General features: G+C 35.3%; 1 protein-coding gene across 1 annotated transcript; it reads right to left on the bottom strand.

Moving 5' to 3' along the window:
- Positions 1-3,544: 3,544 nt before the first annotated feature.
- On the bottom strand, positions 3,545-6,271 carry LOC112004169 (flavonoid 3'-monooxygenase CYP75B137). Its single transcript, XM_024036400.2, has 2 exons — positions 5,178-6,271; positions 3,545-4,268 (listed from the first exon to the last, which is right to left on the bottom strand). The coding sequence occupies exons 1-2, from the start codon at positions 6,135-6,137 to the stop codon at positions 3,648-3,650; spliced, it is 1,581 nt and encodes a 526-aa protein (XP_023892168.2). The 5' UTR covers positions 6,138-6,271; the 3' UTR covers positions 3,545-3,647.
- Between the last annotated feature and the right edge of the window lie 9,348 nt (positions 6,272-15,619).

Raw genomic sequence — 15,619 nt, 5'->3', positions numbered from 1 at the left:
AGAGAGCTAGTGGTGGCAGCATTCAAGTTGAGTACAATGGAGCTGAAGTCCACATCAGGAAACTTTTCAATAGCGTCCATCCTAAAATCTTCAAACCCTGCTACATAGTTGGTATCCAAAACATCAGTGTATTGTTTAAATGCTTTGAATTCAGCCACTGCATCTTCCTTTGCCTTGGAGAGGAGAAGGCTATGCTCGTCGTTCTTTTTCTGCAAGTCTTTAAGACGAGCATCTTTTTCCGCAGCACTAGCCTTCAAGTCCTCAACCAAAATTTTCAACTCCTTCACCTCGTCCGTAGTCTTAGCAGCCATCTCAGTCCATTGTTTAGCTTCTTCCTTCAACTCTTGTATCCTCGTCTCTAACAAGATCCTCGTTTTGTCCAACCCTGTGGCCTGTCTGGACGCTGCTATAAACTTGGACATGCCTTATAAAAATTAACTACAAATAAAAGTTAAAAAAAAAAAAAAAGAAGAAAAGGAAAAAAGGAAGAAGAGGAATGAACATTTAGTCAGGACAAAGATAAATGTTACCTTGAAAAGGTCATGGACACCAGAGTGTTCAAAATCCTTGAGGGACATGTCATAACAGGCGTTTATATCCTCGTCAGAAATAGCGTTCTTGAAACGTTCCCAGGCCAGGTCTTCGTTTTCAATAATGTTTGAAGGGACCTTTTGGGAAGGTTGAGACGAGGTTGACACAGTTTTGGACGATGGGGTCTTGGACAAGGTGGACTCAACAGGAGTAGACGAGTCAACATCAAAGACTTTGGCTGGCTGGTGGGACGGCGGAGTAGGCTTGACTGCTTGGGATGAGCCATGCTTGATCTTCTTGCCAAGTCTACTAGGGAGATTTTCCAAATCCCAGTTTTTCGATATGGTCTTCCTCTTATCTCCAGCTAAAGGACGAGCTTGACGATCAGGCTCAAGACGAGTCCCCTCACCACTTACCTCCTTTCCCATGTTACCTCTCATGGTTGCCATTCCTATAAAGAGAAAAGACGAAGAAAGTTTACTTTGACACAAAGGAAAATGAAAATAAAATATATAAGGAATGTTGAAATTTGAAACTTATTTTTTCTTACAGTAATCTCATGGACAAGTGCTATGTCAGATGGATTAGGGCCTAACCCCCACTTGACTAGTCATCTAAGATTGACTAAGGAATGAAAATCCCTGTCTATGTGTAAACGAGCCATGTGGACGCGGTCACGGTGCAGCTTGCTCAAGGCAAGTCGTCCAACGGCTGTAATGAAATAAATTGAAGTTAAATGATAATAATAATGAATAAAAAGAGAGAGGAGAGGGGGAAAGCTAAGGGACTTACCCTCAGGACGAAGGTTCCCTAGGTCCCCAGTAAAACGACCAAAAGTATCCCGGCCAACGTCTACAGGATTTCTAGTCCAAAATCCAGAGGCAAAGAAAAACTTCGTCTTCCATTTTCTGTCAGACGAGGCCAAGGATTTCACCAACCTACAATCTTTACCTCTGGCCGTGAATTGATAAAAGCCAGGGGATTGATGAATCTCTGAAGGTTTGTAGCAGTAGAGGAACTCGTCCACAGTAATAGGACGGTCCCCTCCAAACACTTCCCTCCACAAAATTTGCATAGAGATAATTAATCTCCATGCATTTGGGTTGAATTGACATACTCCTAAACCTAACCTAACTAACAACTCTCTGGTAAAAGCATTTAAAGGAAACCTAAGACCTCCTAAAAGGTAGGCCTCATATACACCTATCCCAAAATGGGGATTACAACACCACTCTCCATGGACGGGCAATCTAGGATTAAACTCGTCTGGAATTTGGTACCATTCCCTAAAGTTGTTTAATCTTTCCTCGTCCGTCTTGGAAGGAATATCTATGGCACAACTATATACAGTTATCTTCGTCTCGTCCAAAGGACTAGACGGAGGGATGGAAGACGAGGTACCTACCTGGGACTCTAAAGTTTTTCTAAGTTGTTTCTGTACTACTTCTAAGGGAAGCCCAGGGACCCTTAAGACATATTCCTCGTCAGTGGTGTTTCCCCTACTATTACTACTACTGGTATTACTAGAGTTGTCACTACTCTCGTCATAATACTCGTCTATAGCTTTCTCTGTACTATTGCTAGATGAGGAGATAGTTATTTCTGACATTTTCTGAAAAGAAATTTTTGAAAACCTAAAAGACGAGAAGAGAGGGAATACCTGGCTCTAAGACGAACTGGAACTATGGACGCGAGGGAACTCTTAGATGAGGCTCTAGACGATGAATGTCAAGGAAGGAAAATCTCAGAAGTGTGGAGGGCAGTGGAGGCATTCCACTATTTATAGATGGCTGACCTAAGCACATGAAACGACGCAACCAACCAAATGATGACACGTGGTCTTCGTCTCGAAAAAATGAATCGACGAAATGGGCCACCATTTAGGTTATAACACGTGGCATCTCTAATTGTTGAAAGAAGCTCGTCTGTCCAGAGAATTAAATTACTATATTTTTTTTGGACGACCCATGGACGAGGGGGCAACTGATAGTGCAAGGAAAACGTGCTTAGCTATGTCTCATCCATATGGCCGTCCATGACAAAGTACAAAGTAGAAGAATGAGTGGGTCTTACACTCGTCCCTCTCTTACCATCCTTGATTGCACTCGTCCTTCATTCACTCATCCATAGGGGGAAGTACTAGCAGCGAATCTCGTCCGCCTTTAGTGATGGATGGACGAGGTTTATCTGAGTGGCAAACTCTTCCAAAAGCCAAGAGTCACGTTGTTATGAACCAAGCCTTTTGTTAACTGTTGAACACCATTCCCGATGAGATAACTTCCATGGCAGTTATGGAAGTTATCTCTGAATCCTCCAAACTCTACGAAGATAAGATAGGAAAAATAACTGTCAGGCTAACACTATATAAAAGCCCTTCTACGTGAGGTAAAGGAGAGACATTTTATTTTCTAGAAAAATTGGTGAAGTCTTTGAAGTGCTTTCTTTTCTACTTCAACCCACTAATTTTATCATCAGAGGATTCAAGACCGGCCACCATCGGTCTACTCTGATCTTATTTGACTTTTCAGGACTCACCCTTCAAGATCATCAATGTCAGGGAACCTTTCAACCCAATGATTTCCAAGGATACATCAATTTCTAATAATTATTTAAATTTCTTCCTTACTTCCCCAACTAAATATTTACTCCACCCCATCTCCGCCCATCTTTCATAATAGCGTTCGCCACACAATGTCATCACCTCGTCCACTTCATCGCTAGATCATCCCAAGGCCCTCCATCTGTAAAACCACCAAGCCTCTTTCACTGTCGTTCCCTCCATTGACAATATCTCTATTGCACTCTTCCCCTCTTAAGCAACATCTCTACCTCAGTCCTCCACCCTTCCACCAAGGACATGCAACCAAGATAGGGTCTGATTGGTGTCTCTGCCCCTCTTTTATTATTAATTTTTTTGCTTTTGTTATTCTAACTAATTTTGTGAGAACATGGTTGTAAATGAATGTTTCACCCCTTAGATTATAATTTGATTATTCTGTAAATTTGAAATTGATTTTGGAAATTCAAAAGATAGTACCTAAACAGGCTACTGTCTTATATGATAGTATGGAGTATTGGATATTGCAATTCCACTCATTACATCACAAGCTCCTCGCTTACTCATACAAAGATATATCAATCAACCTTGGGGTAGGTATCCCAACAAGAGGGATCTTCTTTTTCAGTCCAATACCAAACTTTTCTGTAAAGTCCAACTCCTCTCCTTGAGGTAATTTCCAATCAAAAGAATGTAGAAGCGTAGCAAGTGAATACATGACCATCCTCTCAGCCATAGCTACTCCAACACATATTCGTCGGCCAGATCCAAATGGAAAATAATTGAAGTCACTTCCACTATAGTCCCATTTACTATTCAAGAACCTCTCTGGATCAAAATTCAATGGATTTTTCCAAATAGATGGGTCTCTTTGTATCGCCCAAACATTCACAAAGACTTGAGAACCTTTTGGAATGGTGTAACCTCCTACAATGCACGTCTCACTAGGGCAATGAGGGACTAAAAATGGCAAGGCTGGGTGCAACCGCAGTGTTTCTTTCATCACAGCACGCAAGTATGGTAAATTGTGAATGTGGAACTCTTCTACAATGTTATCTTTGCCAACTACAGTCTCTAATTCTTGTTGGGTTTTCCTCATCACCTCCGGGTTATTCATAATTTCAGCCATGGCAAACTCAATTGTGTTTGAGGATGTGTCTGTCCCACCAACCACCATATCCTGTTCCCAATATATATTAAAAAAAAATTTTAAAAAAAAATAAAAAAACAAAATAATTCAGACACTAATTGAAATTTACCAATTACATTAATTGCCATGTCAATTTAAGTATGTTTTATGTAGTAAAATTTAGATTTGCTTTAGTATTTCCTTTGAAACTTAGAGATTTTCCAATGTGCCAATGTGGTACACGATTAACCTTACAAACGAGTTGGGTGATGTGTTCGAAGTTGACCTGATTGAGCGCGGGTTGGAAACATTTCGAATTAAATTGTGTTGTTATTTTTATGACTTTTACCGCTCTTTAATCGATCAACTTTTTCGAATTTAAAAGACTATTTTTTTTCATATTTTCCTTCGATTCAAATAAAAAAAAACGTAGAAAACAATCAAAAATAGAAGTTGAATAATACTTTTATTTCAATTATATATATATATATATAACCAACATTTTCACAGTTGTAATGTGAGTTTTTGGAAGCATTTATTTTAAGAGAAATTGTTTTCACTCTTAAAAAAAAAAATTATATTTGTAATTAATTGAGATAACAATCAAACCTTTATTTTTTATTTTTTATTTTTTATGGAAAACAATCAAACCTTTTTTGATAGGCTTGACTGTCATATTTTATTACTACTATATTGGAAAATCTACTACTACAATGGTTGATATCTACCATTGTTGTGAGATAAATGGAGCTAAGTGTTGTTCCGTTGTAACAGCTTAATTTAATGTTTCAATAAACATGTAACATCAGATTTTCTATAAGATTCAAAATATATAATTATATTGAATTTAATTATGTTTAAAAATATATAAAAATTGTGTTTTATTAATCAATATAAGTATATAACCATTAACAAATTTTATTTCACAAAATTTGTGAAAGAATAGAAAATAGAAAGTACCATGAGAAGGGCCTTGGCTTTGGTCATGTTCAGAGGCGTCTTGGAATCACCTTCGTCCTTCAATTTCAACAAAAACGCCAAAAAATCTTTACTGTCCTTGCCTTTGCTCCCACCTTCTTCATCAATCTTCAGCCGTTGATCAATTATAGCATCAAAGATCTGATCAAACCTTTGGGCCAACCCATCCATCTGCCTTTTTATGCCTTGCAAGTCAAACCGGGCCAAACCCGGATAAAAATCTGAGATGTTGGGCTTCACCGAAATCTCCATCATCTTCGACATCACTTCTCTGAACTCTGCCCCTAGCCTAGACCTCTCTTCCCCCTCCACTGTTCCACCCCACAACATGTTGGTAGTCGCGTTCAGCACCGTCAAGAACATCTGCTCCCCGATGTTCACGGGCGACCCGACCTGACTATAAAGGTACCCAACAGTTTCCCGAACCTGTTTCCGACGAAGCGTGTAAACAGAGTCCAACGTTGTATTACTAAGCAACTTGAGCACACAAACTTTTCTCAACATCCGCCACTCAGGCCCATATGAGGTCCACGCTATATCGGACCCACCATAGGTAGCAGCCCGACCCGCTTCGGTCGGGTCACGGTTTGCAAAGGTGACATCTTGGTCTTTGAGCACTTGGCGAGCCATGGAAGGTGAGGTCACCACGATGCCAAGCTTGTTGCCGAGACGGAGCTTGTATATGGGTCCGTAGATTTGGGCCAGACCAGCGAAGTAGGAGTGAAGCTCTGGGTTGAAAGAGAGGAGGTTGCCGAATAACGGGACGCCGCGTGGACCTGGCGGCAGTGGGTGTGGAGAGGTCCTTTTGTGAGATTTGTTGGTGTTGTAAATCCATGCGTACCAAGAGAGCGTAAAGATGACAATAAAAAGAGTGAGGAGCGAGCTTGAAAGTTGGTGATTTCCATGGCTAAGACTGTGGAGGAGATCTGAGAAGAGAGTCATAGTAGTGGTTTTGGTTTGCGATTCAAGGCAACCGGTATGGGCGATATATATAAAGCTTTTGTAGGCATGGAATTGGCAAAGGCGGAGGGCCAGTTTGGATTCAGCTTTTGCAGAAAGTGCACAATGAAAAAAATTAAATTTTTAAAAAATTAAATGTTTGATAAAATCTGTTGAAAGATATTTTTTGAAAAAACTGAGTATTTAACTAATATTTATAAAAATAGCAGTTTGAAGAATAAATTACTAAATAAGAAAATATATATAAGGGAGTTTATTTCATTTTTTTTTTTTTGAAATTACAATTACATTTTGTAGGAATTACCCATAGCTAGAAAATTTCGAGAGAAAGGTCCACAGAATCTAGAACAACTTGATATAATGTTTAGGAATGTTGCAGCAACTGGAGTAGCTGCATGGACCCCTTCTTCAAATACACTCCCTCCAACAATGCCACAAGAGGGTGCTGGTGATTCAAATGGTAGCTCCGAATTTAAGGATGATCATGTGACATGAGTTTAGACATTGATAGTTTGCTGCAAGGACATACTAGTTAATCACGTAGTTCAGGACAAAAGCAAACTAGTGAATCAATATCCTCATAGAAGAAAAAGAAGAAGATAGGAGGAGCTGCAATGTTGGACAATCGTATTAGTCAATTAATAACTGTATGTCAGAATAAGTCTGAAGGTACTTCTCGAGAGTCACCAAGTTTCAATTGATAATGTCATGGCGATTGTGAGAGCACTTCCTGGAGTGGATACCCCGTTTGTGGTTCAAGCTTCCTATATCTTACTAAAAAGGTCACGTAGGGAGATGTTCCTAACTTTCAAGGAGCCAGAGTCACAGCTAGAGTGGCTACAAGGAATGATTTGTATTAGCCAAAAGAAGTGACCAACCTTATGTGGTACTCTGTATTAGCTTAGGATTAATATTAACTTTATGTTGTATTAGCTTACGACTAATATTAGCTTTATGTTGTATTAGCTATGTTGTATTAATTTTAAACTAAGTTATGTGATATTTAGTATTATCTTTGGACTAATATATGTGTAATATAGTATTAACTTGATGTTCTGAATTGGGACCCATTGTTGCCTTTTGTTACTTTGTTGGTTATTATGTTGATTTATATCAAGTATTAGCAATGGTTGATTATTTGTTACTTTGTTGTGTAGCCTAAACTAATATGGATGATTAAAATGGTACTCATGAGAGTGGCCATTTTATGGAACTATTAATGGATGGAGATTACAAAAATTACTTTGATGATCATGATGGTGGTGATTATAACAATGTTGACAATAATAATGATGGTGATAAAATGATGATGATGATGGTAGAGTAGTGACAGTGATGATGACAGTGGCAATGATTCTGATGATGATGATAGTAATGACGATTTTGATGAGGAGTTTTACCAGCTTGTGGCAGTTACCTGTGAAGCAGTTGTGATATATTTCAATAAGTACATTAATAAGACACATTGTTATGATTCTGAACAAACAAGANTAATGAGATTTTGATGAGGAGTTTTACCAGCTTGTGGCAGTTACCTGTGAAGCAGTTGTGATATATTTCAATAAGTACATTAATAAGACTCATTGTTATGATTCTGAACAAACAAGATGGGCTTGGGTGAGACGTTGTATGAAAATGAGAAATTGTGTTACAACATGTTTAGAATGAAAAAGGAGGTGTTTCAAAATTTGTGTAAAGTTTTACAACATGACTATGGATTTCAACATTCAAGGAATATAAGGTTAGTAGAGTTAGTGGCAATTTGTTTACTGATACTTGGTCATGGAACATGTAACCGAATGGTTCGAGAAATATTTCAGCATTCAGGTGAAACCATAAGTAGACATTTTGAGAAGATGGTCACTCTGTTGGGTGCTTGCTTTGCAGCTGCATATGTAAAGCCTTTGGATCCAACTTTTAGTGAAGTTCCAACCAAAATACAAGACCATCCAATTTATTGGCCACATTTCAAAAGTATGTGTACTATTGTATATTTGAATAAGTGTTATTGTCTATAACATAATTGTCATGTGGAACTAAAAACTATTAATGTTTTAATTAGGATTGCATTGGTGCGATTGATGGCACACTTGTGATACGATTGTACCTACTAAGAAGTCCATTCCATACTTTGGAAGAAAGGAATATCCAACCCAAAATGTGATGGTTGCATGTGACTTTGATATGTTATTCACATTTTTTTTTTTTTGCCTGGATGGGAAGGTGCAGCACACGACACCCACATTTTTCTTGATACTATTCGTAAACAAAGTAACAACTTTCCGCATCCACCACAAGGTTTGTAATTGGTTAGTCAATTGTTCATTATAATGACACCTTGTGTGTGTGTGTTAATATAATTGAATTTTTTTTTTCTAGGGAAATATTATGTAATTGATTCTGGATACCCAATGATGAAAGTCTATTTGGCATCATACAAAGGGATATCATGCCATCTTCAGGACTTTTGAAGGAGAGGTGGAAGCCCTAGAACTAGACATGAAAAATTTAATCATGCTCACTCATCTCTTCGAGTGTGATTCATCGCACTTTTGGTGTGTGGAAGAATAAATGGAGAATTATCAAAAACATGCCATATTTTCCATTCTAAATCCAAATACTTATTGTATCAGCTACTATGGCTTTTCATAATTTTGTTAGACTAAATGATAGGGATGATAGGGGCTTCATAAACGCTAATCGAGATTCAATTTTTAGAAAAGAACATAATAGTGAAGCAGATAGCAGGTATGAACAGAACTCAGGATCTTTAGCAGACCCTGCAATGGTAGTTCCTCGTGATTCCATTGCTAATTCCATTTAGGGGAATAATAATTAGTAGTTGTCTTTTTTTTTTTAATAATATCATGTAGTACAATTTAAACTTGGGTTATTGGTATGTATTTTATCATCTTTTTTACATTTTTGTGTTGTACAATTTAAGCTTGGGTTATTGATATGTATTTTATATCTTTTTACATTTTTATGTAGTACAATTTAAAATTGGATTATTGGTGTATATTTTATTATCTTTTTACATTTTCATTTTGAGTTTCATGATGATGAAAATTATTTAAATTTAATTAATATTAATAAGAAGTTATTAATGGTAATAACAAATAATTATAACACTAAAAAAGAAAAATTGCCCAAACATTAATAATACCAATAATATATATTTATTTATTATTATTATTATTATTATTATTTAGTAAGTATATGTAGTGGTTGATTTAAGAATGAAATAAACTTACATCCAAAAAACTCATATAACAATAATATAAAAAAAATAATATAAAAAAAAAAAAACTATCTCCAACTAACTACATATCAATAAAATACTCGACTCACCTCCAACTTCCACTTCCACTAATCATCACTAGCACAAATCGTTCCCTTCACTGCATCCCAACCTAAACCTGTGTCAAGATTCCTCAATTGTTCCCACACTCTCTAATCACTTTTTAATACATCCCACCTACTTTTTAATTGGTCCTTATCATAGTTTAGACCAGTCTCATCACAAAATTTGGTCACCAAATTGGTCCAACCTTTGGTACTATAGGCAACACCTTTTGATCTATTCCCGGCTTGAATCTGTTCCACTCAAAGGATTACAAAAAGTAGTTGTCCACGCTGGATTAACATCCCATAATGCTCTAGCCTTTTTTGCCTTGGGGTTAGAAGTGGTGTTTTTACCCATCTATAAAGCTAACCAACCATAAGAAATGCAAAAAATAAAATTCATAATATTCCAATAATTTTCCAATAATTTAACTGGACAATTACTAATTGTTCTTTGTTGATGTAATTTTTCATAAATATCTATTCAACTTATAGTTCTTCACATTTAGAATCCTAATGGGCTGGGTCTTTGTTTGTGACTCATAATATTAAACAAGCAAACGTAATAACTAATAATTAGGATAAGAACTTTATTCAGGCCATTAAAAGTCTGTTATGCAACAATTCCCTCAATGAAATCAAATAGGGTAACAATATTTTGTCATTGACCTTAACACGGTTCGATAAACATCATACATATATCCTAGTGCAATGCGGCCAACTTAAAAAAAAAATAAAAAATAAAAATTCCATGATGGACAAGGAACATAGCATTATCTCTTTTACAATGAATTATCTTTTTTTTCCACACCAAAAAAATCTCAAATAAAAACCCAAACTATTTATCTTACGCACTAGAATTAACAAATCTCCACCAATGGCCCACGAGGTGCATTACTAGTACCTCTTTGGAGGCCCCTTTGCACCCCATTTGTGGATAGGGGTGCTCCACCTCATTCTCAACAAGAGATATATGTTCAATTCAGCACAGCCAATGCTTAAACTTCTCTTTTGAACTTGGCTTCACAACCATATCAACCACATTATGTACGACTCTCACTCTCTTCCATCCATGACTGTTTTTCCTATACAATGTTCTAAACCAAATGCTCCTCATTTAACTATCTCACAAATCAACTTATACAAATTCATGAAAGCTCTCTCTCAATGACGTTCTTTTATAGAGGTGGACAGCATCAACAACAAGATAAAGTAATAGAACATAACCTCAAAAGAAGCCCAGCACGAATGGTTATGGCATTCCATTCACCCTACAGTCCAAATGATTTACCAAAAACTACTATATGAAGTTATAACACATAACAAAATCAATGATCCCCGAACATTTGGAGTTTGAAATACTAAAATAAAAAGTTAAACCACCACCTGTCAGTGCCAGCACATCAATTTCCTGACAGATTACTTCCATGAAAATTTAAGACAGCATCTAATTGAAACATAAGACTGGATAACATTTCTAATGCTATTTAGTCAAACATGGAAATAAAATATTCATTCAAATCAATCCACAACGGGCCTACAAGGCTCCTACAACTATAAAATTTAAAATTATATAAATATATATATATATATATATTATTTTTCTAGGCAACAACGAAACAAGGTGTAGAATGATCAGAAGCAACAATCCATTCATATATATTTGAGCCCCTAGGTCTTCCCTTTTAAACTATATATACAAAGATTATATGTCTAAAGTCAATCACAAATATTCTTTTCATTATTCTATTATGTCCAAAGTCATACTTTCTATTACCTGCTTAATTGATGTCATTTTTTACAATTACTAATTTTATTTTAGGTATTCTTCTATAAATATATATATATATATATATATATATATATTTTTTTTTTTTCATTCCTTTGACTTAAATCAACTCACTCTCCTTCACTAGTTAATAACTATCCTCCGCATATGAGCAAACTTATGACTCTTCCACGTCTCAACTTGGCTTTCCTAGTGAACATTTAACTCTAAATGGCAATTTTACATGGCTTCTAGACAACCCTTTTCAATCATTGTCTTATTGGGCTAATAATAATCTGATTTGGTGAGATTCTTTTGTGGTTGATTAGAGACTAACATAGCAATTCAATCCAGCCACATGAGTTGAGAGAAGAGAAAACAGATCAGTTTCCTCTGTTTCTCTTTTCCTTCTACTATCTTTCTCTTAGATTGTGCTGATTTATAGTTCTCTCAAACTTGATTTGTATGTTACTTATGTTCCATCTCTTTTTCTATATACAGGTTAAGAATTTCATAGCTTGATTTGCTTATTGTGAATTGGCTACTGCAAATCTTTCTGGTCAACTGGTTCCACAACTTGGTTAGCTTTTAAATCTGCAATACTTGTAAGTCATCTTCACATGTAGGGCAAGTTGTTTGACTGTATTTTATTTTTTGTTGTGTTGCATGAGTTAGTGGTAGGATATGTCCATTTATTAATTGCAAAGTTCCATGGGTACATATCCAAATGAAATTTTGGGAAAAAGTCAATTATTTAAATTGAGTGAAGATCTGTCGTTGCTTTTATTGTAAAAGACGCCCTGTGGTTTTCAATTTTAATTGTAATTAGTCTAGATATTACTGTGTGTGATTACAATCCATGTAGGTGTTTTAGTCACTAACCTGCTGGCTGTGGGCATGGGTGTGTGTATGTTGTTTGTACATGAGAAAATTGAGACCTCTGTTATAGTGATTTACAATGAATTCACCTTTTCCAATTTGGGTGTTAAGATTCTGATTTCGAAAATCTGTTCAAATGAACATACCGGTCATTTTTTTCACCGGTAATTTTCTGAGTGTCGTTACATAAATCAAATTGTTGCCTTGAAAAATCACTTGAGAGATTCGATTGTATTGAGACTTGGAACTTAGGAGTTAGGCCCTTTCCTTCATTAGAGGACTTTTTGTTAGGGGTTAGCGATGCAAAGGATGGACCACTAACTCGGCCAAAGGACGTGTGATTACTGATTAGCCTTGCCCTTGATAGATAGTGTTATAGGTATTCTATTCTGTTCATCTTTATTTTAGTATGAGCATTTTGGATTATAAATAAATACAGTTTTGGAAGTCGTGTAAATTTTAATGAAAGAAAACAAACTCCTCACAACCAACTATACATAATTTGATGACTAGTGAATACTTAAAGAGGATTAGTTTGTGTGAACTGTGAAATTTGGCCGGTCTAAGGAGTTGCACTTGATGTAATTGCAATGAATGGTTGAGATTGAGAGTTAGAAAATGCTACTTTCAATCTCAACCATTACATAAAAAAATATTAAAATAAAGTAAAAAGTTAAAATTAAAAAGTTAAAAATGTAAAAAATTAATTGCACCAGATCTCAATTCATCTAAAATCTGTGATCATCAGACCTTCAACAAATTTGTGAGAACCATTGCATCAACGCTACCATGACAATGGGAAAATAAGCTGCTATGCCAAGATTAAACACTTGTGCAAGTGCCTTTTCCTCAAATTCGTTCTCCACCTTCTAGCTCCATCAAAGGGTTCTCTGGCAGTGGAGGATTTGGTCCAAGATAGGATTTTAGGGGGGAGCAAGAGAGATGAGAGAGAGGGCAGTGAAAGAACGTGATTTTAAGGAGAGAAATAGGTCAAATAATAATAGATGTAGGGGAGATTTTGCAATATTTTAGATTTTAATGGGTGGTGGATGAACAAGTGGGAATGCTCTTAGAACTACAATTTTATACAACAAAAGAAATAATCATTAAAATTGCAAAAGCATAAGCTATCTTCTTTGTTTAATTTATTTATTTATTGGTAATTATTTGTATACTTTAATTACAAAAAGTTATTTAATAACACTTGTTATATTAAAAACCTGATGGTTCAACCATGACTCAACCGCTAGTCGTAAGTTGTATTGAAAACTGGCCTGCCTCCAATTTGATGTATGGCATGATTCCAAATTTCCAATAGCTAATAGCTATACCTATACACACTTCTTTTTTCTTTTTGTTTTCCGAATCTATTAGCTAAGTATGGCACATGTATCAATGACTTCAAATATTTTTTTTTATTATATAAATATGGTATAGACACAAAGCTGTGTAATCACGTGCATGGATATGGTGGATCACTGATAGCTAGCTATATATATTCAAGGACCAGCAATAAGTATGATATTGAAGAAAAAGCTCTTTTTTTAATAATGATGAAAAAAATAAATAATAATAATAAAAAGCTCTTCTTAAAGTAAGACCAACAATCCTTTGTGAATTTTTTAAGGCCAACCATCCCTTCCTGATTTTTTTTTTCTTTTGGTAAAACAGTCGGTGATAGATCTTTAATGGGGAAAACTAATATTTGAATTCCCCCTTTCCCACATGCTGTAACAATTAAATTATATAGTGGACTTTACTTTTTTCCTACACCTCTAAGAATGCCCTAAAATATTGGACCAATAAAAACACAACACAATTGAAATCCTAAACTATTTCACAATTTAAAAAGTTCTGATGCAAGTGTGCCAACCATAATTAACACTCAATTTCTCTAATAGCTTGAAGCCTTATTTTTTGCAAGTGCCCTTAAGCCACATGGCATATTAGATTGTATTAGATTTGCTCTGATATATAGAATGGGTTATAGTGCGAGAAAAGCGTTAGCCACATTTGTGTATTAGATTTGCTCTAATCATTTATATACGCATCTTTACCTAGTAAACCAATATGAAATTCAACATATGCCCGCACAACCTCTACTCATACCATCTAATCTAATCAAATCCACACAATTTTGGGTATCACACTACCACTATACACTAAAATCAAATTTGAAAATTTAGATTTCAACTTTCCTTAACCATGCATTACTTTAAAAATATCTTACTTAAATTTATTACCTTAGGCCTCAAACTGAATTGAGTCACTTTTGTTGATCAAAGAGCCATGACTGACTGAAAATTTATTTTCAATCATATAGTTGTTATGAATATCATGCATAACATCATAATAGGACGTTTGAAGTTGGGATCTCCTGATTTTTTCACATCAATGAACAAGTTAGTTCCATAATAAGCTCTTAAACAGTTAAACTTACAATAAAAAAAGATAAAGAAAAAAAATGTTTACAAGGTTTGCTTATCTTGAGCTTCTGTCCATATTAATTGCTTCTATAAATTATTAATTAATATCATCACCTGGAAATATAATAATATAATCTAAGCATAGAAAGTATCCAATTTAAAATTTTTAATATATCAAAATACTTTAGCTTCATGCCAAAAAAAATAAAATAAATAAAGCAAAATTGTTGCAGCGCCAAAGACACTGCAGATTTAGAATGTATTGCTTAGACGCTATTGTTTTTTTTTTTTTTTTTGCTTACATAGTACTTAGACGCTGTTGTTAGACAGCTTCTTTATTATTTCTTCATTTCAGAGTTCCACTCATGCATCTATACCCTATTCTAATTGGGAAACACACATTTACTTATAATCACACTATAAAGACAATAATCATAATTCACTTTGAAAGTAAAAGCTCAACCATAAAACAGCACCACAATGCAGCTGCGTCACACGCTTTACCTTCATCTGCATTAATTGTCACACTGCATAGTTTCGCATATATAGTGACTATAGTTTCCCTTTTTTATCTTTTATGCATCATAAAAATACACCTGTGACTGTTACTATTTTTGAGCCTAATGTCACTGTGCATGTATATATATATATATATATAGTAATGATGTAGTCCAAGAGAAATAGTCCACATTTCATATTGTTTACTAAAATAAAAAATACTCATATAAGCTGTGTAATATAATATTTAGCTTTCTTCTACATCTTACTTGTGTACATGATTGTACTACATTGTGTACATGTGGTCCAATCTTCTACATCTTACCGTACTTTATTTTTTCTTCTTAATGTGGGTTTCAGGTAGGAAGACACTGAGCCACCTGCGATTCTTCTTCATATTCCACTGCTTGCTGAAGATAAGGTAGCTTTCTTTTCATTACTTGCTTTGTGGGAAATGCACCTGTGTGTAAAATGCAGCTAAAACGATATACCTGTAGCTACATTTTTAAAAATGCAGCTATAGGTTTAGTTGTAATAAGTTCTTATTA

The sequence above is a fragment of the Quercus suber genome, unplaced genomic scaffold (genome assembly GCF_002906115.3).
Source record: "Quercus suber isolate HL8 unplaced genomic scaffold, Cork oak 2.0 scaffold_89, whole genome shotgun sequence".
Taxonomy (NCBI): Eukaryota; Viridiplantae; Streptophyta; class Magnoliopsida; order Fagales; family Fagaceae; genus Quercus; species Quercus suber.
The sequence above is the reverse complement of the archived record's forward strand: the minus strand, read 5'-3'. Positions and strand labels throughout refer to the sequence as shown.